General features: G+C 37.7%; 1 protein-coding gene and 1 pseudogene across 1 annotated transcript; both read left to right on the top strand.

Moving 5' to 3' along the window:
- Positions 1 to 859: 859 nt before the first annotated feature.
- On the top strand, positions 860 to 17,143 carry LOC112192489 (annotated as a pseudogene).
- A 485-nt stretch (positions 17,144 to 17,628) lies between these two features.
- On the top strand, positions 17,629 to 19,658 carry LOC112192488 (aluminum-activated malate transporter 10). Its single transcript, XM_024332243.1, has 5 exons — positions 17,629 to 17,968; positions 18,166 to 18,306; positions 18,390 to 18,656; positions 18,760 to 18,878; positions 19,155 to 19,658. Exons 1-5 carry the CDS (start codon positions 17,629 to 17,631, stop codon positions 19,656 to 19,658), a joined length of 1,371 nt encoding a protein of 456 aa, XP_024188011.1.
- Positions 19,659 to 19,796: the final 138 nt, after the last annotated feature.

Below are 19,796 nucleotides of genomic sequence, written 5' to 3'. Positions count from 1 at the left end.
ACTAGTGCTCATTGACAGACTCACATCGATCCAACTCTCTTGATTCACGGATCCCACGAGAATATCACTTCTTCTTAATTTGGCAATTCCCCTCGACAATGTAACATTTGGACTTGGGACATGGCACTGCTAAAAATTTCCCCAATAGCACCTGTTGAATAGACACCACAAATGATAAGTGGCTTTTCCAAACAGTATCACACTGATATTTGACAACAGTGACTTAATTTTTTCTTTCACTGTACATCAGTGTCTAATGGGTGAATAAACATTGTGCTAGTACTGAAACAGTGCCAAATACATTATAATAATATTTGCTGAATATGATTGGGCTCCAGCCTTCATATGTTTGGGCTAAGTTCTAAACAACTCTTATGGTGTGGTGCCGAGACAGCAAAGAACGTCTCTATCGTATAAATTCACTTGATTCGACTAAAACCCTAGCCTGCTATTTGCCTCTCTCTCTCTCTCTCTCTCTCTCTCTCTCTCTCTCTCGTTTAAGTGTTCGTCTGCTCCATAAATTTTTGATTGTTACTCCAGAATCGCTCGATTTCATTGATCACAGTTTCAAAAGCCATGTTATTTTTCGGCCTAAGCCAACCTCGAGGCTTTGGTGATTCGAGGTTGGCTTAGATGGAGTGGCGGATCTGTTGTAGCGTTCTCCGACGATGAGGGTTTAGATCTACGAGGCCTTTCGATAAGGCAGGCAGGGGTGCTCGCGGTAACTTTCTGTATTCTCTTCTCTATGCTTTTAAATTTTCAATCTTTAGGCTTGTATGTTGCAGATCTTGAATGTTTATGTCTGATGAAATTTCATTTGGGTTTTTCTTGTGCGTTGGAAGGTATGTTGCTCAAGGAAATGGGATATAATGATAATCAACCGGATGCATTGAGTTACTCTGTTGGTTACATCTCCAGTGGGCATTTCAATCCCGCTATCACTATTGATTTTCCATGTACAGGTGAGCTAATCAAACCAACCCATGATATATATATATATATATATATATATATATATATATTCTCTTTGGAAATGGTAAACTACCCAAATACACTCTGAGATCAATGTGTTATCTTAAAAGAATGTGTTACTTCTTGAATAAAATTAATGTAAGAATGACTTGTTTCCAGAAGGCATTGTTGACTATGTTTGGCTTAGACAAGAAGTAGTCATTCAAACTCAAAATCCATGTCCTTTACAACAAAGCTCATTTAACATTGCTTTTGAAATGCCCCTAAAGCATTTCAAGAATAACAAATGCTTTTACTTACAGCCTTTGATAGAAAATTTCTAAATAGAGGGCTTAGAGGCACTGTGAAGGAGAGATTGAGAGCAATACTAAGACGTTACAGAGGAGGTTTTGAATTCAAAAAAGAAGGATCTCAGCAGAGAAAAGCTGCCCATAAATGTGTAAGATTCTATTTCTTAGCCAGATTTTGTTTCAATTTGATAGTTTTGTTTGTTGGATTTTACATTGTGTTTGTATTTTAGGCCAAATGTTTCTTTGACGCTGCTTTTTAAATACAACACTACTTTGTTTCAGGTATTATTTTTAAAGGGGATTGTGCTCACTTTACCAGCAATGGCAACAACCATGCCTAATCTTACTCCGGGAAGTATTTGTGTTATCGCTTGTACTGTTAGGGATCTATAGTTTAATTTTCATCTCTACTTGTTTATGAATCATTAGAATATTTAACAGAACATAACTTAGTTATGATGGCTATGCAGATTGGAGAGAAAACTTAGTTGCCTATACAGTAAAGTGAAGATTCTAGGCACATTGTTGTGTGTGGTAAGCGCTTTCACAATGAGCATAATGCAAAGCACCACTTCAGGCCCAGCAACAGAGATTCAATATCAAGCTCATTCTCCTGATGTAATCTTTGATAAGCAAAATATTATCAGTTGCTTGTATCTCCTTGCTGCGGTGTTTGTTTTGTTCAGCAATGTTGACTTGCAGGTGATGATCATCCATAACATGTTTGTAAATAAATAGAACAATCATCTTCGCTTATACACTTACTTCACTACAGAAGTATAAATCAGTAGTATTTGTGTTCATTTTAATACTACAGGCTACAACATTGGGTGATTTTCTTGCACCTATGTCCTTATGTTCCATAACATCTTTTGTAGGGTGTTTATAACTGCAGCTGCACAGTTAATTCAAGATCACAAAATCGAAACTGGTTGGCTCCTTGTCAGTGCTCGAGACTTGATTGGCTTTTCTTTACTGGTAAGTATGACTTGCTGTCCTTATTTTAGCTCTAGTCCTAAGATTATGAGATTAATTAGGGATATAGGGATTTGAGGTTCCAAATTACCGAAAGCCTCTTGCGACTAAGGCTTTGATACTAATAGGTGAAAAACATATATAAAGCTAACAGTTGCTATTTGGGTTAGGTTTAGGGGATTAGTATGTCGCTCTTTATGAACAGAATTTTTGCAGAATTGAATCGCTAATTGGTTTGATTTTTCTTCTGTAACTTTCTAATTCACAGGGAGGTACATTGAGTGGAGCTTGTATTAGTTTCAATGGGTGGGCAATGGAGAAGAGAGGGCCAGTTTTGGTGTCACTGTTTAGTCCCATTGGAACTGTCTGCTCAGTTGTTCTCTTAGTTATCACCTTAGGAGAATTTATCAGTGTTGGAAGGTACTTCAACTATCTTCTAATTCTTACTTATTATAATTACAGCTCACTGTAAATGTGCGAATTAAGTATTAGATGTGCATTGTTATCCCTTTTCATTGTCCTGTCCGTTAGTTTTTTATACCTTTTTTTTTCTGTATATATACTTATTGGAATATGCTAATTAGCTTGTATTAATGTTTAGTGTTTCTTAGGAATTGGTTTTGAATGTTCAGTTTTATATATAACAAGAATGATTCATAGAAATTGGTTAACTTATGATGGTCACCAAAAGTTTTGATAGTTAATGTATGGTAATGTTCCATTTCTCTTGTTTATTTTTCTCTAATTGTTTATCTGTCTTTTAAATATACAGGCACTCCTGCACAGATTATGTAATGGCAGAGCTTGAGAAGTTGGGTCAGAAATATCATGTGACTTTGAGGTATTTTCCTATGTTTTCTGCCAATTGTTTTCATGACCAAAAGGGTTTGAAATTGAGTGTATATGCAGAAGTGCACTGCTATCCCTTTTCATTGTCATGTCCGTCAGTTTTTTATACCTATTGTTCTGTAGTTATGTTTATTCGAATGCTAAATTTCTATAATAGCTGATATATTATATCCTTGTATACTACATGTTCAGAACCAAAGAGTCCTCTAGCTTCACTCTAATGTTTTTGATATGTTAAGTTGGTCTATGTAATTGTTAGAATAAGAACTAACTAACCTGATATAATGTGCAGGCTGTCTGTATCAAAAGGAGCGTTGTAGCTGTGGGATGAAGTCTTGATGTTTATATATTGATGGGTGCATCTGTAAATTTATAGTTGAGTACAGTACGAGAATGTAAAGGTGCCAAATGGCACCTTATTTTTTTAATACAACCTCATAAATTTGCCACTGTTATCAGTGGCATTCCAAAGCCACTAATATCAGTGTGAAATTAGATGCTGAATTTACCTTGGACTCCGTTATTCCACTGTTGTTTTATTAGTGTCTATTGCCCCAATGGCACCTGCTATATAGGGGACTGATTCCTCAATAGTGGCTACATAGTAGCTAATTCCAATAGCAACTGTTATCAGTGTGCCTTGTCCCAATAGGGACTAATTGAAGTCAGTGTGGAATGGGGAAATTTCTAGTAGTGTGGTGACACTTCCACATTAGGAATTTCAATCGAATCAAATTTTCTAACGAAAAATAATAACTTTGAGTTCGACTTTCCCTAGGAGGAATTCTAACTTTGATTTTTCTACACCCTTCCTTATTCTCATTCAATTTCTATCTCATTCAATTGAGTAGGCACTTATAAAATCTAGCCAACAGACTAAATCAAAAAACAAAACTGAAAAATGAAACAAGAAATTGTTGTGTCCCATAACATGTTGGAAATAAAATTAATCTAGAATTATATTGAGAGTTATGATGAATATAATGATGAGAACAAAGGTGAGAGTTAGTGGCCTCATAGGGGAGTTAGAAATATTTAAGGTTATTGTAACGGCCAGTCTAGAACTTATGTCCGTTGTAATTGTTACACTTATGACATTATCTAGTATAGGCCTATATAAGTAGGCTACTCTAGTTGAGTAAGGTGTGTAGAAGAGTAAGTATTTTGTAGAAGTTTTATCAGAATAACTTTATTGCCAGGTATTTTGAGAGTCTCTTCCATATCTCCCTCTAGGAGTTCTGCAGAACACTATCTCCCTACCAAAATTAATTTTTTAACATTTATGTTTTCGCTGATATCCAGCGTTTAACTCTTTGCCAAGAAGCTGCCGCCGAACCTCCAATAACCTCCACCAGGATATTGAAACCTTCCCTGCCGAAACAAGCTCTGGTTTGTAGTGGGCTCCCCGTGACGAAACAAGCTGGAAAAAAACCACCAACATCCCCGCCAAAACCTAAGCCGCCACCTTTACCATCTCGCTCGCCAGGATCCTATATCCACCCCAAGGCTCCACCACCAACAAAACAGTCCCCACCGTCAAACCCCTCTAAAAACCCTACAGCACAAGCCCATTTCCCCCTCCGTAACCAGCACAATCAAGAACCCTTGCAAGAAAACGCCACCACCTTCCCAACACACACAGGGAGCTCCATCCCTCATGACGGTATCAGAGTAGCTAGCAAACACGCTGTTGACGCCATTCAAGACAATGAACCAACGCTCACAACTGCTCCTTCTCTACCCCAACGAAAACATCACCCGCTAGTCCGACAACAACCAGCACGCACCAGCGAGGCCAGAGGCCAGCGACAATGGAGTAAAACAAGCATGGCATAGGGAGTAAAACAATCTCCGAAACCAAGAAAATACAGTTGAGAGCCGTTTAGAGTGCGTAATCCTTCAAAAGAAAAAGGAAAAAAGGAGCTACGGACGCTTTTAATTTCTTTCCGTCATCACTAAAATCAGCTAGTTGTACAAACAGAAAACAGAAGAATATTCAACCTACACTGCTGGGGAGAAATGGAATTCCTGTTACATATGTATCGTTGTAGATTTCAAAGAAAAATTTATGGGGTAAAGCATGATCGATGAACAAATACAACCCCATAATATCCATATTAACGAAGCAGTTGAATCTATAACTTGACGACACAGATGGGCTCATAGGGAGGCAAGCATCCGATGATCATAAAGCAATCAACCCGCACGTGGCAACAAGAAACTAAAGCGTCAGTTCTCACGAATAAGCAATCAATCATACGGACAGTTTAATTATCCAAGAACAAACATATTTGATTCCCATATTAATTTGTTTGCATCTAGATTAATTAGACAAGACGAAGCAGAGTAAGTAGAGGGGGGATTTAGAACACTGACGTGCACTTGTACCGACATAAATAAATGGTTAGATTGTATTAAATACACTTTTTGTTTATTAAAAATAAAGTTGATAATAAATATCAAGAGTTGAGATTATTTTATAAGAGTTTGGTCACTTGCACTGTCGGTGCATAGAATAATTTCCAAAGTAACATACGGATTAAGGCTTTAAGTTTCGGGGCAAAGTAGTTGTCTAAGAACAAACATGTTTGATTTTCCAGCTTTAGGATAAACAGGGTTCTAAAAATCGGCCTAGGCGGCTGTAGGCAGTTTCGATTATGGCCTAGTCGATCGAGCTAGGCGTGAGGGAGAAAATCGGCCGCCTAGATGGGCTGGGCGGCCCCGGCTTGGCTCTGGGCGGTCGGCAACAAGGCGGACTTATGCAAATCATAACCACATCTCTCTCCACCAACCTCTCACTCCCGCCGCTTCTCCTCTTCCTCATCTGAATCGCCGCCGTATGTAACGCCCCAAGCTGGTAATCTTGGCGACATGATCGACTTCTTTATCAAGAGCGTGTAACCAAGCTAGAACGAAGCCGGAAAGGTTGCCGGTAATGATGAACAAGGCAGAGCCGTAGCTACCCAAAACCGCAAACCATCAAAACCCAATCCAAACTAAAAACTAATTACTCAAACATGTAGAGGAAGACGAGGGGAGGAGATTCCATACCACAGGTAGTCTAAAAGGTGATCGGAACAGACGGGGATTGCAGAGCTCACCGGAGAAGTCTCGGAGCTTCCAGTCTTTGCTTCTCAGTTCACCGTCGATGCATGGACGATCTGAGGATGCAGGGAGGTAGGCAACGCAGAGACGAATACTTGGGTGCCCGCGCGCCATCGTGGGGTGGCCGGAAGTGTAATTTGAGGTCGGGTCGCCTGCCGGGTCACGCTGTGTCTCGGGCCAGAGAGCACCGAGCTCTTTCTCCCTCTCTCTCGAAATTTCGTGTATTCTCCCAGTTATATAGATGTGTTCAATTGATGTGTCCAATTGATAATGGATGGCTAGGATCAAGAGGTGGAGACGGTGGATGGTTAGGATCGCTCCACCCATTCTATTTCCTTAATTAATTTCCAAAATCTCAAAACTTCGGTAAATCACTATAAAATAGTTTAAAAATTAAAATAATTAAAAACCGCCTAGTCCCCGCCTAGGGGGGAGGCTCTAGTCCTCGGATCACCGCCCGACTAGCGCCTAACTTTTTTTAGAACCTTGAGGATAAATATCGTCTCATCTATCACTCTAATTAAGGGTTCATGACTTCATATACGTGTTCAAGGACATCTGAAAAGAATTTCATGATTTGAAGATCAAAGAGGCTTTGTTAAAGTATTAACCTGCTAAATGATTAAGAATTTCAATAAGTTTCGGTTTACAAGAGTGAGAAGTAAGTGTGTTCGATCAGGGCCGTTCCGTGACAAAGTGAGGCCTAAGGCAAAATTTAAAGAGACATTTCTAATAATTTTATCCATTGAAAAAAAAAATGTCAACAAAGCAAAGTTCAAACTAAAACACAGTAGATTATATAAACAAAATAAAAACAATGCCGATAAAGAACATTAGAACCTGATTTTCTAACCATAAAATTTTAGATTTCAGGCCTTGACGATTTGTTAAAATTATATCAACCATCAAAATTATGATTACGAAATTAGAACAGAGGGTGAAATTCAGAATTGAGTAAGAGGAAGAGAAACATTATATTTCATTTTGCCCAAAATAGTGAAAGTGAGAGCAAAACTTTTGGTTATCTTCTTTTTTAATCCCAAAGTGATAGAGAAAGAGGAAAGGTTGGGTGTTTAACTTACAAATACAAAAGAAAAAGAAGAAATTTTGAGCCTCATGGAGTCATAGGTTTGATTTTATTGGCCTCAACGTCGTTTTCTACAAACTGCAGTTCTGCTTGTTTTTTCTTTTAATATTTTTTTTTAAAACATATATAAATATAGCCCTTCTACTAAGGGATCCTTTTTTTTTTGTCTTTTCTAGGGATAGGGCATTAGACTATTTGATCACATTTCGACATCTCAACTGTTCAGTTTTTAGGCCCTAATATGTAGAACATTTATGCAAAATTTCAGCAGAATCGGTGATCGTTAAGGTATCAAACTAGATTAAATCAATGGACGAACAAAATCTGTCAAACTTGAACCGTTCATACTTATAATATTAAATTGTCATTTTGAACGCCTTAATGATAATCAATTTGGCTGAAAATTTACATAAGTAATCTACACATTAAGAACTAAAAACTGAACGGTTGAGATGCAAAAATATAATCAATATATATATATTTTTTGAGATGGAGGCCTCTTCCCCAAACTGAGGTGCCTTGGTCAAGGGACGGCTCTGTGTTCGATCGATAGATCGACGTTATTAGTGTATGGGTTTGGATTTGCCTGTGGACTTCCTTTAAGTCGGCACATCTATATATGATAAAAGTAATATTAAATCTAAGCTTGATTTGTATGCATAAACATCATTGTAAGTGCCCTAATTAACTTTTGAAGACGAAAATACTCATTTGATTAGATAAAAAATGTGCATTATTGGCTTTTGGGTCGCTTTCCTCCAGAATAGCGAGGATATTGTGTATTTTAAATGGCGGCAAAACATTTTCACCTGCAAGTCTGCAACCTTTCTTGAAGGAAAATTAGATATAGATATTTTATACGGGCTGCTACACGTTTTGTTTACCCATTGGTGCTCCCATGGTGGCCTTCACTTATGGTGGATATAGATATTTCAATTTCGTTTAGTAAATTGGCTGCAGCAGGGAAGTTAATATTACCTAATCTTCTATTTATTTGAAAAAATAAAAAATTCGTTTGGCAAATATAATCATCGTGTAGATATGAGCAGATTGCATGCATGAGAAAAAAAAATGAGTACGTACAGTTAGACCAAATGGTCATGGAGAGCCGCTTAATTTTGTGACAATACATGAGGTTGCGATCTCCTTACTCTGTAAGGAACACACCATCTCGCAGGCCCAAAAATTCGGGGGCCAAGCCCACTACTCTTTACCAAAAAATAGGCGGGACATTATTGAAGTAAAAAATAAAAAAAAACGAACGAAAGTAATACAAGTAACGAGACTAAGCAGCCCAATATGACCTAGAGACCCAAGTCACGCAACCAACCTACTCCAAGCAAGAAGGCCCAGCACGTGCAGTCCACAGTCCAACGACCAGCGCAGGCACACACCCACCAGTGCAGTCCGCAGTCCAACAACGACTCCACCGCCGACAGTCTCCTTCGCCGCCCTTTGAACATCCGCGCCCCCGTCGGCCCGACTCCCCGCCACCCGCAAGAAGCCACGCCGGGTAGTGACAGCAAGCCTCGACGGACAGAAACACAAACGCGAACCCTCTCCACATGCAACCAGCAGCAACAGAAGGCGATCAGATCGACCGGAATCCAATCCTTGCAGCCGCTAAAGGCCACACCAGAATGATCTACAATGCCTAATTTCTTCATTACAAATTTATGAGTCTGGTCACCCCAGAGGATGCTTCCAGAGTTTGGAAGTTGAAGCAAGTGGTGAAACATCGAGGAAAGAAATTCAAATGGCATGGTTAGCCGATAGATCAAGTTACCTCATATCAGATTATCTAGTAAATCATCTGCCTTGAATACGACCACAGATAATTATTGATCGATATTACAGCTCGATCATTTTTTTGGGAGCTAATTTTTTTTTTTTGGCAAGGAGAGCTAATATTTGTTTAACATGAATACATGATATCAAAGTCTTATTTGAAATGAGTTTTGAGTTCCAATTTATCCATAATCACATGTACTGTTTGTCAATACCTGTTTGCGTCTCCAAATACGATTAGATTATTAACCATACGGGGAGCTCAGCTGCAGAGTAACATACAGTTTAAGGCTCTAAGCCTTTGTGCACAATAGTTGTCTGAGGACGTCATGTTTGATTTTATCCAAGGGACTAGATCAATTAGCTTTGGTATGCTGAAAATGACTACAAGTTCGACTACAATATATTTTGGGGGGTGATATTTGCACACTTAAAATTACAAACCACACCCCTTCTCTAATTTTATAATATATCTCAAGGTTTCTGTTTTTAAGTTCTCAATTCTACCCTCCAAATTTTCCAGCACACAATAGAAAGAACAAAAAAAAAAAAAAAAACAATACCCGACCATCCTAATGCAGCGCACCGCCTCCACCGCCGCACTCTAAACCCTCCTCGACCTCATCAACGAGACCCTCTCCCTCACCGTTCCATTATTCGCCTGCCAGTGGCAGCCTCTCCGCACCAAGCTTGCTTCCCTCCAGACCTCTGTAGCCGACATCTCCGACTCGCCGCACTGGGTGGAGAACCCTCTCCTCTATAATCTCCTCCCCAACCTCCTCACCACAATTATATATGACCTATCCTCCACTTATGCAACCTTTGCTTTTAGCGAATCATATACCCATCATTTCACCAAGATTATAAAGCTCCATTAAAGCTTTGGTTCTGCAACTAAATTTTCCAGGAAAATTGATTCGTTCAACGATGATCAAGCTAATTAATGTCCTTATAAGATCTCGGTTCCATTTGGGATTTTCCAAGAAATGTTATTTTTGTTGCCTACTCCCTAATCTGGCTTCATCCTCACCATGTTCTCTGTCTTCTCTCTTTCCAAGCCCAGAAACACAAAACACAGATAAAAAGAAATGCTTCCCACTATTCAAAAGAAGAAAAGAAATGCTTCCCAGGATCAAATCAACAGCTCCCATCTCCCTTGCTTATAGCTTTTAATGAATTTTCATTTTTTAAGTTTCATTAATGGTGAAGAGATCTAGGGTTAATGAGTAGAAGTCCTTAATAGTTACTGGAAAGAGGATTTCCATAGATGATAATGAGGTACTGGCCATTCTGACGAAGCTTCAGTAAGACTGCAAATGTGAATTGAAAAAAAAAACTTATCTGACAGACAATTTGGACTATGGTCAAAAGGGGTAAATTTGGAAATTCTATAAAATTTGATTGAGAAAATATTAAAATATAATAAAGGGAGTGTGGTTTGTAATTTAAGGTGTGCTAATTTCACTACCCTATATTTTTTCTTAACGTTAGGGTGGATATAGATATTTTAATTTCGTTTGGCAAATATGAGCAGATTGCATGCAGCCATATATGCATGCAGATGAGTACGTACAGTTAGGCTTCTAGTTGTGTGTATCTTTATCTGGGGACAAGGGCTACCGTATCTCCTACTAATATGTATGTACGTTGAACATTTGGCTTGACTCACCGCACTGATCTTAAATTTCTTGACCCTAGTAGTACAAATAATGGCAGTGATGAGTGATGAGAGGTAGATTTTTTGCCCGTCCACACCTACGTACAAAGAGAAATTTTTTATCCATAGATCAAATGGTTGGCAGCCACTTAATTTTGTGACATTCCTTTTATAAAAGAAAAGCTAATGCTAGTAAACCAAATGATCATGGACAAGACTTACTTTTTTTGGTGATTGTATTATTATAAATAGAGAAATTTTATTCACACACCTCTAAATATTAGATACACATCATTTTTTTTTATACACCCAACATTAAATTTTATAGATATTAATAAAAGAGAAATTTACATCAAAAATAAAGGAACATAACATATTTGTTCTCTAGTTTGTTCGATTCAATATCGACAGATATCGGCATTGAAGTATTCTAAGACTAGATTTATTTTTATGAAAAGACATCCCAGACAGAATTAATTCAGCGACTAATTGCTAAGAGCAAAATCCCTTAGCCTCCATGATGTAGTTTGAACGAAGGCCCTATAGAAGGAAAAATAAAATATATTCTGAAATTTGAAATACTTCTTCAAATTCTTTCATTCATATCCAAGCAGAATCTGATAAAAGTGATAGGGTGGACATGTTTCTGTAGTCTCTTTCATCAACTGTACGTACGTATATGAGGATAACCAAGAGTGACGTTGGACTTTATCTCAATTTCATTTGAGCTCCTGCATTATCGATCTTCTCCAATTTGCATCTTGCATGAGTAAAAGCTCTATGTAGTCAGAAGGTTGAGATCTGCTTGTTTTTGAATTGGCATGGTGTTTCTGATGAGAGTTGTTTGAATGTATGTACCACAGTACCACACTAATGGTGTAACCTTAGGAGATAATTTTGAGGGTGAGAGCTAGCAAGGAAATATCATCATTACAAGTTATGTGGATGTATGTACCACACTAGTGGTGTAACCTTTCGCCTATAAAATATTTTTAACAAGCAATGTAGGATATACCCTTTCTGGGTTATTTTTTGTTGGAAATCATGGTGTGGTGATGGTGATGCGACTCAAAACCCTAAAACCAGTTAAGGTGAGGAAGAAGACGAAGAAAAGAGAGAGAAAGCTAAACAGACTTGGTTATTTCTCCGTGTGTTTGTTACAAAATGCTTAGCTGAGTTAATTACAGCTGCTAATTGAGGCTATATACTATTTATGCAAAACAGGTTACCTAATTTCCACTAACTAATTCTAATAGAACGGTTGGATTAATGACACTTGTTCACTGGCTTGTTGATGACTTGATGCAGCTTATATGCTTGGCTGACTTTTATCATTTGAGTCATGTCTTGAGTGTGTGGCAAGTGTAGTCTCTTGATCAGATTGTAAATTTGTACGTTGATCTGGTTGACCTTTATCTTGACTTATGGATGGGGTTTCATTCTTCATCTTAACATTTTTGACATCAAGTCACAAAATTAAAAACTAAAAAGAATAAAAGAGAGATACTCAACAAAATTGGCATTCACGTCAAAGATTTATCTCATTAATTGCTGATTGAACTCGTACATCCCCATTAAAATAAAAGAGAGCAGCACTGTTGACATGCATATTTCCCTAGTGATCGATCCCATAGGAGCACCCTAGCTTTCCTTTCCTATGAGAAAATGAAACCCCTGCCTTTGGATTCCAAACTCGTGAAGCACAAGCACTCAAGGAGGCACCAAGCAAGAGAAAAATCCCAGCATTTTCTTCTGTACAAAACACAAAACTACAAACCAAAATAACTGAGTACATTTATTACCCAGCTACGTACCAATGTTCAGAAAACACATGACAATTAAGTCGATTCAGAGCCGAAAACTTTGAACTTGGGAGCCACTGGAGGCCATATTTTCCAAACTCGTGCGTCACGTACGTGAAACTGTAGACAGTTGTTTGGTGCATCATGATTCGCAATTTCATATTATATTCGTACAAACCCGCTTGGTAGAGCTCGGGGGTATGTTGTAGAGGTCTTCGTCAACAGATCTTCGTCAACAGGCTTGGGAGATACTTATTTTGCCAGTCCAACTTATGAAGAGAAATTTTAATGACGCCCATTGACCAAATGGTTTGTGGACAACTGCTTAATTTTGTGACATTTCATTTATGAAAGAAAAGCTAATACTAGTAGAGTGAGTAGACCGTTATCATAGACGTCACTTGATTTTTTGGTGATTATATTATTATAAATATTCATGATATGCATTAATTAGAACTATACACTCACTTGACCCCGTATGTATGAAAGAAAAAATTTATACCAGTAGATCAAATGGTCATGAGCACACTTCACTTTTCTATGGCTAATTCATGATACGGCAATGATAGGAGGCCTAAGATTTGTGGTCTCAATTCTATGTGTCATGTCATGTAAGTAAATACAAAATTTTATTTTTAATTTCACATAATATATCTTGCCAAATCATAATCTTGCAATCCCATTTTTACCCTTTCATATTTCCTTTTAGATTTTAAGGGGTGAATCAATGACATTAATAAATTTAGTTAGGTGATAAAAAAATATTGTGTGTTAATAGCAGCCATTAATTATGTAATAATTTAAGAGATATGTCTACAAATTATTTTACCAATATTTCTTCATTTAATTAAATTATTTCCAATGAATTTTCTTTCCAAATAATATTAATATATCGAATTAGGTGACAAAAAATAGGCATCAACATTTCTTTCCAAATATTAAATAATTTCGTAAAAAAAAAAGTATTAATAAATTGAATTTGGAAAATACGTGTAAGACTTAAGAGGTAAGAAAATATTCTATAGTAGTAGCAGTCTAAATATAAGGAAAAAAATATATATATATAAATATATTCATATTCATATTGATATGTATTTTTCACATTATATTTTCATAATTTGTAGGAACCCAACAAATTTTGAATTCATATATATGTCTATGCAAATCTATTGATCGAATTACATGAAATATTTTCTATTTTTGATTGAAGAAACAAATTATTGTTTAAATCGAAGCATGAGTGTGTTGAAAAGAAAAAAAAAAGGCAATATATTTTTTTTTTTGAAAAAAAAGAGTCAAAATAATTTAGATCAATTACATTTTGGAAGGATAAGATAGTCTTTTTTTTATCAAATATTACATCCTAGATTGAGGCCACAAATCTTAGGCCTCATTGAGGCCAACAATCATTTTTCTTCATGATATGCATTAATCAAAACTATCTGCTCACTTGACCTTGTATTTATGAATGGTGGATAATTTATAATAGGAAATGAAATCCACACTCGTTATTTTCTCTTTGGAATGAATTTCTTATAAAAAGATAAACTTAAGTTACTAGAGACAACTGCATGAGTGTGAGTTACTAACAGCTAACTACCTGATAAAAAAAAAGATAAAAAAAAGAAGTTACTAGAGACAACTGAGGTCTAGCTATTCCTATTGACTGCCCACTTAGTCCAGCGTCAACTGAGGTCTTGGCGTTATGGAAGGGTCTGTGTTTTTGTAAACAGCTGGGAATTGAAAGATTAAAGCTAGCAGGTGATGCTCTGACTATTATTAAAGCATTAGACTGAAAAGGGTTGGATCTCAGTAATATTGGTGGAGTGCTTGAAGGTGTCCGAACTATGATTGGTGAATTTGCTATGGTGTCTGCTAAAACTCATAGTCATGATAGAAAAGCTTGAAAACTGAAGCAACAATGGTGAAAACGAAACCCTAACTAGAGGAAAGAGACGAAGAACAGAGAGAGAAAATGAGAAACAACTAGTATTAATCTCTTGGTAATTTTTACATTTGGTTTCTCAACGCACTTACAGAGTTGGATTACAACTCTTATACTAACTCCTATCTCTAACAAACTCTACATTGACACGTGTACATTATCTCTCTAATAAAAGAAGCACATATTCAGATTATATTCTTCACCTTAACAGTGTCTTGGAAGCATGTTCGTAAACGGCATAATCGGATAGCTCACAAACTGGCAAGGCAAGCTTTGTCTATGGTGCAAGATATATACTGTGAAGAAGTAGGGCCTCCTTGGCTCCATGAGATTATTGATGCAGGAGATTAATCTTGTTTGAGATTTTTGTTGAGTTTAATAAAGTTCAATTTCTAATAAAAAAAAAAGTTGCTAAAGACAAAATATATTGAATGGTGTTTGTATAAAAACATTGAATTGTACGTGCCTTGAAATCTCGGACTAAATTATATTGTAGCCCATTAACATGTTCAATAATGTTACTATATAGACTACTGTGGTGAAGGTCTAGCTTGTTGCAATCATTTCTGTGGTATTGCGAAATACAATTTTCTCCCAAACTGAGAACTACAATCGAGTGAGAGAGCAGTATAGAGTGCATAATTCTTGAAAAAAAAAAGAAGAAAAAAGAGAGAGCTATGTTTTTAATTTCTGTCCCTAGCCTGATCGATCACTAAAATTAGCTACTTGTACAACACAAGACAGAAGAATATTCAACCTACACTGCTGGGGAGAAACGACATCCCTACTATGTATCTCCATTTTAGTGTGAAAGAAGAAATTTTGGGGTAAAGCATGATGAACAATATACAAACCCATAATTATATTATTTAAGACTGCAAGTTTGGCTCTTTGGTTTCTGAAGTGAAAGGGACTGATTGATAATGATGGTTTAGTTTGTAAAGAACTGTGAGATGAAATGCATATATTTACCAGTTTTGAGGGTTAAACTTTCAACATGCAAGTTTTGATGAGCAGAGGAGATTTTAGGGATTTTGTCCATTTACACCATTTTTAGAGATTTTTTTCCCACTTACCCCACTAAGTTTTTTTAATTCCCTCTTACCCAAAACACTCTAAGGAGGTCTTCCCTAATACCCCATTAAGATTTTTTTTTTGTTTTTATTATTTTTTTAATACCATTTTACCCTCACCTTTGTTACTTAGAGAGAGAGAAACCATAGGGGACTTCGCCGGAGTCCGATCACCGGCAGCCGGATTCCGGCCAACTTCGCCGGAATCCGGTGAGCGGTCGCCGGAATCCGGTCACCGGCCGCCGGATTCCGATCACCGGCTACCACCCACCGGAAAGTTTTTTTGCCCCCAATAGACGTCTATTGCCCCCTAGTAGACGTCTATTAGGGGGCAATAGACGTCTATTGCCCCCAATAGACGACTATCAGCCATGTATTGCCCCCCAATAGACGTCTATTGCCCCTCAATAAAGGGGCAATAGACGACTATCAACCATGTATTGTCTCCCAATAGACGTCTATTAACCATGTATTGCCCTCCCAATAGACGACTATCAGCCATGTATTGCCCCCAATAGACGTCTATTGCCCCCCAATAGACGTCTATCAGCCATGTATTGCCCTCCAATAGACGTCTACTATCCCCCAATAAGCCAATAAGACTTTCAGTTGCTAGAATGAGAACTAATCTCTTGACTTTCTGCCCCCAATTTACCCAAAAAAAAAAAAAAGACGTCGTCTTTTCAAGAGTGTGAAGCCTTGAAGAAAGCCGTGGACTTAATCAATTATAGTTGCCTGCTTTACCCTTTTCTAAATATATGAATCTCACTTGACTAAATAAAAATGCAGCTATTTCAAAAATCAATTGCCAAATTATCAAAATTTCATAGCATTGATGTGAACATTTCCCAACTTTTTAGAACAGAAGTGTTAAAGAACACAACGACTGAGAGAAGAAATCAACAGAAAAAGTTTAGATAAATCAAATAGTTCTACATGAGCAATTAGTTATAGACACAGAACTTGAAATTTGAATGATGCCCAGTGCCCACATTCCCATCTTGGCTCACTACATAGTGACTATAACACCTAAAGAGCATTACAATTTACAAGCTTCATATGAAAATCCACATCTGAAATCAACCCCATAATTTGAAGAATTAACATCAAAATTGAGACAAATTACTGAGCTTTGATCCATCTTCCAGGGACTACTCTCCCTATCATTACATGCAGCCAAAATCAGTAGCATTCGACAGTGAGGAGAACACTCACCAGTTTGGAGAAACTCATCCTTCAAATTCATATGGTCCTCGCGGTTGGGTTTCTGAATTTGCCAGAAAACTTCACGATCGGGTCCGAAAACTGGTCCTCTTCGACAAAATCGTAGACTTCGAGGCCTCTGCGCTGCGGTGCGCTCGACCTTAGAGAGTGTGAAGTGTGAAGACGTGCTTGATCTCACTGGAAAATTGCCTCAGGTGGGCTCGATGGTGAACTTTCTCCGGGGAGGGAGAGGTTGATGTCGCCGGCTCCTGTCGTCCAGAGGTTGATGTCGCCGGATCCTTCGTCCGGTTGCAGAAGAAGGTTGACTTTGCCAAAGCGGAGCCTCGATCTAGATTTGGAGGCTCTCGTCACCGTCGCCGGTGAAGAAAGCCGTTGACTAAGAGTGGAGAGAGAGAGAGAGAGAGAGAGAGAGAGAGAGAGAGAGAGAGAGAGAGAGAGAGAGAGAGAGAGAGAGAGAGAGAGAGAGAGAGAGAGAATGAGAGATGAGTGAGTGGCAGTGTGTAATTCATTAATTAAGTTGAGGACATAATAGACATTTCTCTATAAATTGGGTTAGTGGGAATAAAAATCTGTTGCTGGGGTAAGTGAGATAATTTTTGCTCATTTTGGTGCTTTGGGTCAATGACCCGAGATTTCAATCAAACTTCTAGATTACACGTGTCCAGCAAAGGAGGGCATTGGCCTCTAGCCTATGACATTGCCTTTCCATTGGAGGTAAACAAACCGCTATGAGACATCAGAAATCCACTATATATATTTCAATAGTCACTCAGCTTTCCTCACCAAAGCTTAACCATTGCTTTGAGTTCCATTTCAACTTAGAAGTTGGCAATCACTTAGCTTGTTTTCTTATTGCCAAAAATGGCTCAAGAGAAGGAAATGAGCAGGGTGACTGAGTGGAGAATAAGAATGGCAGATGGTTCATCTGAAGCTTTGGCTCCAGAAGCAGGGCTTGCCTGCCGAGCTTGGCTTGCTCTGAAGGGTCTGATTATGGGGTTGGTTTTGAAAGTGTGCAATTTCTTCAGGAAAGCTTGGGATTTGGGACGAAATGAGCCTAAAAAAGTGATTCATTGTTTGAAAGTAGGGATGGCACTCACTGTTGTTTCACTGTTTTACTACATGAGACCTTTGTACGAAGGTATGGGAGGAAATGCTATGTGGGCAGTTATTACTGTTGTGGTTGTCTTTGAAAACACAGTGGGTGAGTTCCTAGGCTCCTAGCTTGTCCTAGATTACATAATTTTCTGCAGGATAAATATGTACCTTTTATTAGGAGGTAAGGTAAAATGAGGTATTTGAGTTTTCCTTATTTGTATGGGACTATCTGATGTTTAGTATGGCTGAAAATGTAACTATTTCATTGCCTGAAGCTAGACATTTCACTCTCTCTAAATGCAGGTGCAACAATATGTGAAAGTTTAAACAGAATTTGCGGAACTTTTATGGCTGGCTCTCTTGCCATTGGCATCCATTGGATAGTGAGTCAATCAGGAAAAGAATTCGAGCCTTTCATCAATGGGATTTCAGTATTTTTGTTAGGTATTTAGTCCTACTAATGTTACTTTTGCCCCAAAAAAAACTGGCCAAAATAAGACTACTAATGCATTTCTTTATTATTTCAGCTTCTGCAGTTACCTTCTCAAGATTTATCCCATCGGTGAAAAAGCGATTTGATTATGGTGCAATGATCTTCGTCCTCACATTCAGTTTAGTTACAGTGTCGGGTTACGGCCGGGTGGATAAATTATTGGAAATGACCAACGATAGAGTATACACCATCATCATTGGGACTTCATTGTGCATTATGATAACCATGATTATTTGCCCCATTTGGGCTGGGGAGGGACTCTATATGCTCATCACTCGAACATGGACAAACTTGCATATTCGTAAGATGGTACTTACATACTCTAATCACATAAAAACCAAATTTATGGTCAATCATGTTTAGGACAATATCACTGACTTTATAAGCGTTGCATTATATTTCAGGTTGTGTTGGAGAGTATTTCAATGATAGCAGAAGCTCTTCTGATGGTGACAAGGAATCTGATAAGAAATTGCTTGGCTACAAATGTGTTTTAACATCAAAAGCTACAGAAGAAACCATGGTATTTAACAACTACATAATTGCATAGTTTCATCAAGTTACTTTAAGTAATAAGCAATCACTTTCTGACATTGGCATTGTATATATATATTATAGGCTAATTTTGCAAGATGGGAGCCTGCACTTGGCCGCTTCAACTCCAGACATCTATGGAAACAATACCTCAAAATTGGCGCATCAATGCGTGCTTGTGCTTATTGCATTGACTAAAGATATGTGAAATTCTGAAAATGAGGTAACTAAAGATATGTCATCTTATATTAGTTCTTGAAAATAGAAAGATATCACCAATGCTTATCTTCAACTAGCTACTCCATCTCGTCAACAGGTTCCTGAGTTGATAAAGAAGCATATGAGCAACATTGCTTTGAAAGTAAGCTCTGAGTCTTCAAGAGTCATAAAAGAGCTTGCAAGGACTATGAAGACAATGAAGAAATCATCTACTATAGATTATTTAGTTGGAGAAATGAACAATGCAGTCTTGGAGCTCCAAGAGGACTTAAAATCTCTTCCTAATTTATTTATTAATCCGCAGCCACTACAAGGAGCTGACTGTCCTGAAAAAAGGAACCCAGGAGTAGTTGCTCTCATGGATATCATGCCACTTGTTACTTTAGTTTCTTTACTGACTGAGATTGCTACAAGGATTGAAGGCATGGTTAATGCAGTTGAAGAACTAGCTGAGATGGGTGAGTACAAGTCTATTGCAGATGCGAAGAATCAAAACCAGCCTGTTAGTAAAACTAATGTACCTGCAGATGAGCATAAGGAAAAGGTGTGAGGGCTATGCATAATGCTGATTGGTAGATTGTCATATTACTAAAGATGTGCTGTAAATTACCAAATCTAACAACTTGGATCACAGTTTGAATCCGTCTAGTTTTGGCAATGTCACTCTCACTAGTGAAATAGCTGTTAA

This window comes from Rosa chinensis, chromosome 3, assembly GCF_002994745.2.
Source record: "Rosa chinensis cultivar Old Blush chromosome 3, RchiOBHm-V2, whole genome shotgun sequence".
In the NCBI taxonomy this organism is placed as follows: Eukaryota; Viridiplantae; Streptophyta; class Magnoliopsida; order Rosales; family Rosaceae; genus Rosa; species Rosa chinensis.
The sequence above is the reverse complement of the archived record's forward strand: the minus strand, read 5'-3'. Positions and strand labels throughout refer to the sequence as shown.